The sequence below is a fragment of the Frankliniella occidentalis genome, unplaced genomic scaffold (genome assembly GCF_000697945.3).
Source record: "Frankliniella occidentalis isolate FOCC.00 unplaced genomic scaffold, Focc_3.1 Scaffold47, whole genome shotgun sequence".
Lineage (NCBI taxonomy): Eukaryota > Metazoa > Arthropoda > Insecta > Thysanoptera > Thripidae > Frankliniella > Frankliniella occidentalis.
In genome coordinates this window covers 670,263-678,023 of record NW_026267177.1, presented here as the reverse complement: position 1 = coordinate 678,023, position 7,761 = coordinate 670,263, and the positions used below count along the sequence as shown (strand labels likewise).

The 7,761-nt window shown below is 40.7% G+C and overlaps 1 protein-coding gene across 8 annotated transcripts in view; it reads right to left on the bottom strand.

Annotated features, from left to right (window-relative positions):
- Positions 1-6: 6 nt before the first annotated feature.
- LOC113207872 (glycogen synthase kinase-3 beta) overlaps positions 7-7,761 on the bottom strand; it is a 60,538-nt gene continuing 52,783 nt past the window's right edge. For 6 of the 8 annotated variants that reach the window (XM_052267116.1, XM_052267118.1, XM_026424610.2 and 3 more), the window contains 8 exons: positions 6,000-6,196; positions 5,830-5,913; positions 5,627-5,737; positions 5,315-5,552; positions 5,038-5,231; positions 3,063-3,249; positions 2,667-2,968; positions 7-165 (listed from right to left, as the gene is read on the bottom strand). In XM_052267116.1, the coding sequence (XP_052123076.1) occupies positions 2,703-2,968; positions 3,063-3,249; positions 5,038-5,231; positions 5,315-5,552; positions 5,627-5,737; positions 5,830-5,913; positions 6,000-6,196 (1,277 nt within the window). In that variant the 3' untranslated portion in view covers positions 7-165; positions 2,667-2,702. Of the gene's footprint in view, positions 166-478; positions 2,969-3,062; positions 3,250-5,037; positions 5,232-5,314; positions 5,553-5,626; positions 5,738-5,829; positions 5,914-5,999; positions 6,197-6,746; positions 7,057-7,761 lie in introns of those variants that run through there. The other 2 variants (XM_026424607.2, XM_052267115.1) reach the window with 2 other exon arrangements.

The window sequence follows — 7,761 nt, the reverse complement described above, 5'->3', positions numbered from 1 at the left end:
AACAAACAGGCATGTCACACTAACTATACATTTGTGTTAGACTGAAACACCAGTTAATTGAACCAAGAGGAGATAAAAACGAAAATTATTCGGTCTGAAGATTTTCCGCCTTATGCCGATTGAGTCCCCCACAATGTGATCCGCAGTTCATGACGTCAGAACATGCTGCAACAGTAAAATCACCAGATTAATTTCAGATAAGTCATAATAGAAATACTCTATTATAAGGCAGTACAACCTTCAAATGAAAGTGTTCAAGAGTTTCTTGGTATTTGTGGGATCAAAGTACTTTAAAAAGTGTCACAATGCAGATCCTCCACTAACCCTCAGCAGAAAGTGAAACCATGAAAATGCAGATAGTTCTTCTACGCACATACAAAACCATTGATTGGTACATTCTACTGTGTAGAACATAGATTATAAAGTGTTAGGACATAAGGACTAGAAATCAGATATTCTTTTAAAAATTCCACAACTATTACTGTACTACCAGTGTTTATTAAAAAAAAGAAAGTAGAACCAAGAGAAGATACTTCATTGCATCATGATTAACCAAAATCATGTTTGAATTTAGTCTAAAACATGAGCTAATCCAAATCCTTAAAATTGTATGTACAGGAGGGACACACAGCAAGTCAAAACCAGAATTATTTATATATACAAATAAACAATGATTAAATAAAAAAAAAGTTCATAAATAACATGTTTACCAAACGGTTTAAGGGTCCCTATCATTTCCTTTTGGAATATTTTACTTTACAGGATATTGATTCCAGTTATCACTGGTTTTCACTTTCTAGGCTGGTCATTGTTTCTGGGATCGATCTCTCCCAGAAAATGGCTCTGAGATCAATGACTGACTACTTTCAAGGTCAAAGCAATACAAACCCAGCCCTCATCTCCTATTGTGTCTTACTGCCCAACCAGTGTCTAATTTTGAGGACAAAAAGAAAAAAAAAAACAACAAAAAAACAGTGGACCTAAAAAACCAACTGGGATGAACTCTTAAGGTATCAAACATTCAAACTGTAACTGGCACAACAAAATTAAAATTATGAACTAGTATATTAAATGATACATTATTCCAAGGTTCTAATGAATCAGAATGAGGGTCAAATCTATTGTACGTAAAGAAGCAATTCAGTCTAGCTTCTGGACTTATTACATAATGCAAAGTTACAAATATTGGTAAAACAAAAAAGTTATTAGAAGTTGTCTTCCACCAATATCTTTGCACACTAGCCAACAAACTCTGATTTATTCCTCAGATAGTTATAACAATTAGACTGAAAGGATAATTATACCACTCAGCACTGGTTCATGAAATATAACACACCTAGGGAGTCAAGGTTTTTAAACATTACATTTCACAAATTTTATCTACAAGAACAAGGCTAAATGCAAACCAAAGAGACTGCACATTACTGTAATATGTTTCTACTAGATTTAGTAACCCCATAAAGCAGTGATATGATAAATAAGTCCAAAGAAACTGTTAATTTTCTACTTGTGTGATCAAGAACATCAAAACAGGAAGAAAAAATTGTAAAGTATAAACAAGTAAATGCAAATGATTAAAATACAGCAATTATTTTCTTACAGAGTACTTCAAACTGTCAATGGGACAAATTTCAATTCGCTGTAAAAAAACAAAACAGAAGAGAGGCTGTTACTCGCGCAAAACCAAACACCTCTCATTCCTAACCAAGACTTCACATTACAATGTCTTGTGCATGCATATCATGAAAAGCCAGGTAAAATGGGAATTAAAACCGATACAGTTTCTAAAGAGTAAAATTATTGCACATGTTCCAGGGTTCATAGCATGCTGTTCCTTTGAGCTTTACAATAAATTTAGGTACTTGCTTCCAACCATTACTGTCTGTAAAATTATCTAACCTTATCCAGGGATCTACCATAACAGGTCACTGCAAGAAATTGAGGTCAAATGTTCAAAAATGCTTGTAGGAAATAAGAACCTGCATTTTCACACAGCTTTGAGAGTCTAATTTTACCCCAACAATCTTATTTAGCTAAATAAGAAAGATTCATAGAATTTCCCATGTGATGTTGAGCCATAAGTGGTGATGATGTTATAATAAAATGAGTGTAATTTCTTGCAATCGTTAAAAAACAATAAGAAAAAAGAAAAAAAAGATGGATCATACTACTGCCTTTATAACTCAAACTGTATACTAAGCATTAATGTTGATATTTATATGTACATGATCCATATAGCTTCCAAATAATTCCAAAACATATAATTTTTCATACACTAATAAGCAACCAAAAGTGTTTGAATGATGTTACTACACCAATACCCGCAGGAATTACACTGTAGAATATTCACATGATCAACACATGCATCCCAAAGTGGAAACCTGTTCCTTATATAAAGCCTATTGCACCATTATCACTGGGAACCCTGCCACAGCCCCTCTTAAAACAGCTATGAAATTTAAATGCTAAACATGGCAATTACTTTTTGACTCAACCAGTAACCATTCTGACCCCTGCACACATATTTAGAATCTGCAATTGTGAGGGTTAGTGTGGACAATGTCTGCATTAAATGTACACATGTACATGAACTGTTCAGCCATGTATGTGTACATGTGTGTATGTATGTATATATGTTATATATAAAAATCACACATCATTCATACTTTGCCATAAAAATTAAAAGATGTTGGGCTGAGACATCAGTTCATTCCAGTTGATGATGCCACTACAGCATTGGCTGTGCTGCTGTTTGCATTGCCGCTCGATGTTGCCTTGAAGTTGGCCGCATCTGTGGTTTCTGAAGCAGCTGGAGTGGCACTAGTTGATGGTAAGCTTGAGGATGCATTTGAAGGGCTAGGCTGCTGTGATGACGTTGAAGGCAAATTAAGTTCATCAGTTGTTGCCTGATCATTCCTTACATGTTCAGGAATGAGACGGGAGGCCAGAGCAGGATCCATGCTTAGCTCTGAAAAATAAACAGTTAAGTTGAAGTAATATTATTCAAAGTAAAATACATAACATCAATTGCATGCAATTTGTATTTTTAAAAAGGAACTAACCCTGCTCTGTGAAATTGAAGAGCGGAGGCAAAGGACAACCATTGGGCAGTTTGGTGATAGGGTCACGTAGTTCATCGAAGAACCTGTGAGCACATGCTTGCAGGGGAGAAATGCGAGCTGCTGGAGTGTACTCCAAAAGTCGGGCTACCAAGTCCATAGCCTCCGGAGATGTGCCCTGCTTAAAAACCTGCAACAGGACAGAAGCAAGTGTAATAAAGTACTCGCAAGGACTTAGATAAAAATTGGCTTGAGTACCAATAAGCATCTAAAATACAATTCCATTAGAAGTATCAAAGTTTTATATTCAATTCTCTTGCTGCCACCTAAAAAATTACTGATTAATTATAATTCAAGGTTTCACGTATTCTTGGTGAGTTTACTTAATGTCTGTCAAGGTACATGTTTAAAATACATAAGTATAACATGGCACTGAAAACTTAATGTGGACAAATACACCTATTGAAAAACTCCTACGGACGAAATTTTTTAAAAGTTCCATGGATACATTTGCCCAATAGTTTATGTACATAATATCAAGAGACATTCCTACTGTACGTGAAAACTGGATAGATATATGGATAGATAAAAAGTCATCTTCAATTACGGGTCATTGCTAAAAAATTTGAGTTTTGACACAATTTAAGCCTCTAAAATTCAAGAAAGCATACTACCTAAAACAGAACAAGCTTAACAATGTTAATGCTGGAAATATCCGAACACAGGACTGGCAGGAAAGAAAATAACTTTCAGCAGTTGTTATGGGCAGAAAAACGTGATGTTTTGAAAGCACTGATATTAGAAATCCGACTGAAAAATAAAACTTGAAAAGCTTCTGCCTCAATTAGCAAGATTCCAAAATGCATTTGTTGAACCAATGCAACAATAATTTGCATGTTCGACAAATGCTGATCAGTACAACACTCAGTAACCTAGTTCATTATTTTTGAATCATACACATGATGCCTGCCTCTGTTGCTAACACAGAAAACCCAATGTTGGAATACTAATTTTTAAAGGTACCTAAAAGAAAAGAAAAAAGCAGCTAGCTTGAGTTGAAACCGATTTCACAGATCTTTCTACAACTTCTTTTCAATTCACACTTAGAGCTTGGATTGCAGGTAGGATTTGGGGCAAGTCAGCTCATCCATGACAAACATGACATTGTGCAGCATTGCAATGCATGGCAGAGCAAGGCAAGGCCTGGCCAAGGCAGCACAGCCAGCACAGGTATGGCATATCACGTCACAGCACTGCAATGCACCGCAAACCTGCTACTTACTCTTATTTTCTGGTGATTTGTGGAACATTTGGGAAGTGACATTCGCTGAAGCATTTGCTGTAATGAGGGGACCCATATCAATCTGTGACACGTATGACTAACTTTAAAAATGCTTTGGATTATTCTTTCTGATTGTCATATTAAACTAAGATCTGGTAAAAAAAAATGAGGTATTTTACTTCATAATTAGAAGTTACACTGTCATAAAGGCAAGATTTTAAGCCTGATGCATAATCCAAAACTAAAAATACTCTGCACAAATAATAATAATAATGGTTCGTAGTGGTTTCTCCCTCCAAAATATTATATCCACTTACATCATACCATTTAATTACACTTGTGATGCAAAGGGAAGGGAGGGGAAATTAAAAGCTCACTCCAGTGTCTTCCTTCCCATAATTCCAGACGTACCAAAGCAGCACAAAACTAACTATACACATACAAAAATAATGTATAAATAAGATAGAATATTGAGCAGCTGAAGAACACGTTTAGTTGTCAGTTTTGTTTACAGCTTTATACGCCAGCTACCAGAAAATAAGTTTTAAGAGTGTCGAGCAGCTATCTGCCCACTTACCTCAAAACCAAAGAGAAAGAAAGGGGTCACAGCACACAGCGCAACAAAGTAGACAAATCCATCATTGGTCCCCATAAAAACTATTTTACAAAGATACTTTGATCAAAAGTACAACTTACCTTATGCCAAGGGTGTGAGACAATCTGTGGGAATTTGAACTCTGTGTAATTTGGGTTCATTTCTACAATCTGCTCCCTTGTTGGCGTACCCAAAATTTTGATAATTTCGACAAGTTGATCAACTCCTGAGTCTCCAGGGAAAATTGGTTGTCCCATCAAAAGTTCGGCCAAAACACAACCAGCGCTCCATACATCTGTAAAACATTTGCTTATCAGATTAGAAATTCATGTTTTTCTCACAAAACCATGATAGATTTGAATAAGAAACATGCCATACCAATTTTTGTTGTGTAATCTGTTGCACCGAAAATAAGTTCAGGAGCACGATAATAGCGAGAGCAGATGTAGGAAACATTTGGCTCGCCTTCTACAAGATGTTTGGCACTTCCAAAGTCACAAAGCTTAAGAACGCCAGATTGAGGATCCAATAAGAGGTTCTGTGGCTTTATATCTCGGTGACAAATTCCCAAGGAGTGGATGTATGCCAGACTTCGGAATAGTTGATACATGTACAACTATAAAGAAAATGTTCGACTTTAACACATGTGAGAGGGTTTTATTAAACTTGAAACTTAATCACTGTACTTACCTTAATATAACTAATAGGTACATATTGCTTTGATTTACTGTAGTGCCTCGCCACTTTGTACACTGTTTCTGGGATGTACTCCAGTACTAGATTCAAGTAAACTTCATCTTTCTGTATAGGAAGAGAAACATGGGTTAGGAAGTCCATAAACTTTCAACATTACTGTTTTGAGATTAAATAATTATTAAACTATAAAGGTGTACCTTTTCTCCACCAGAGTAGAAAAAATACTTCAGTTTGACTATGTTGCAGTGCTGAAGTCGTCTCATTATCTGAAGCTCCCGATTCTAAGAGCAGAGAATTCATTGACCGTATTATTATTGTTAAATTAAGAGAGAAAAAAGGATGACACATTGTCATGCAAGTTACAAACCTTGAATCTTTTATCCTGGAGCACTTTCTTGATGGCGACAAGCTCGTCTGTGTCGACAAGCTTGGCCTGGAACACAACACCAAAGCTGCCATTTCCAATGACCTTCAAATCTGTGTATGACACTTCCTGAGGCCGGTCATTTTGTGAAGCCGGGCCAGGTGTGGCCACCACACTCGTCACCTTGTTGCCATCTCTATCTGTAAAGGAGAAAAACAATCCCAAGTTAAAAGGTGTCACATGTACAGATTATCTGCTGTGTTTTCTGAGATGTCATGTAAATTAAAATACAATCAGAAAAAAAAGATACAAAAAAATAGATAAGGAGGCAAGAACATGTGCGATAAATAGTTTTAACACTCCTGATACTGGGTTTCATAGGTTCAAATGAGATTTGGCAGCTCTGCTAGATGAGAGAGGGCTGTAATGAGCCTGGCCAAGAAGCGGCACTACGGGCCGAGCCTAAAGACTCACGTTGAATTTGCCGTACGTTCTGAATTTGAGACCGGGAATCACAATTCTTGACGACATGCATACTTTCTGTCATAATTTTCAATGGCCGAGAGGATATCCATGGCTCCTTTGACGACAATGCAAAGAAGTCTGTTTGCTGGCCGCAACAATCAAAACCATGTTGCCCACCCCTTCCCAGACTCCCCACACTGCTCTCCATTCGAGTAATGCCATCCCGGTATTATAATAGTGAAAGATCGGCAGACCGGCGACAGGTCATGCACACGAGAGACTTACTGTGCCTCAGCTCGCACAGGCTGTGCCGAATCTTTCGCACAAATCGCTTGAAGCGGGTGTCGCTGATAGAGCTGTCGGCGGTGGAGGTCTCGGGGGCGGCCGACACGCCCCGGGCGGCGGGTCCGGCTCCGGCCGGCCCGAGCTCGCCCAGCGTCACCGTGCCCTTGGTGTAGCCGCCCAGCCAGGCGCAGGCTGGGGGCTCCAGCACCGCCACGTCCGTGTTGGGCCCAGGAGCCATGCTCAACGACCTCGTCAACGACTCGGCGGCCGTCTCACATCACTCTGACCGTCAGCTGTCGATGATTGCAAACTTTAGCTGGTCCCGCTCCTCTACCGTTCTCGCTCTGTGGTGGTGACGATGTCGGGAGGACGGGCTTTTGTCCAACGCTTCCACCACCCTCTTCTCGCGTGGTCGGATGGGTCGGATCGTGGCCGCCGTGTCGAGGGAGAAACCAGCAGCGCGGCGGGAGCCTAGTCCGATCCTCGCACACTCACTCCGAGGTAGACGTCACACGACGGCGCGACACTCGCACGCAACGCATCGAAGTAAAAACGCGCGCGCCGAAAAGAGCACCCATTTGGTTCGACGGGCGACCTTTCTCAACAAGGTCCGCACGGAGCACTCTTCAGCCTTCTTGTGCGCGCTGCTAAGCGAGGGTGGCCGGTGGTGGCGCGTGTGCGGGTCGAACCCGCCCAGCCAGAATCGACTCGGTATCGGTCGGCCTGCAGAGTGCAGAGGAAAGCGAAAGTGCCGGTGGTGCCAGCCTGCCTGCTCGGGCGGGGCGGGGCGGGGGCGGCCGGGTCTGGTCTGAGCAGCTCGGCGCGAGTGAGTCCGGCCGATGGCACCTGTGAGTGTGTGCGCGCGACTAGTTACCTAACGCGGCCGGCGCGGCCTGCACGGCCCAGTCGGCGTTTACTGACCCTGCCCCGCGCCGCGCCCCGCGCCACAACAGGTCTGCAGGGGAGGAGGCGCAACACGATCTCAAATTAGCGTCCCGGCCAAACCTCTCCACGC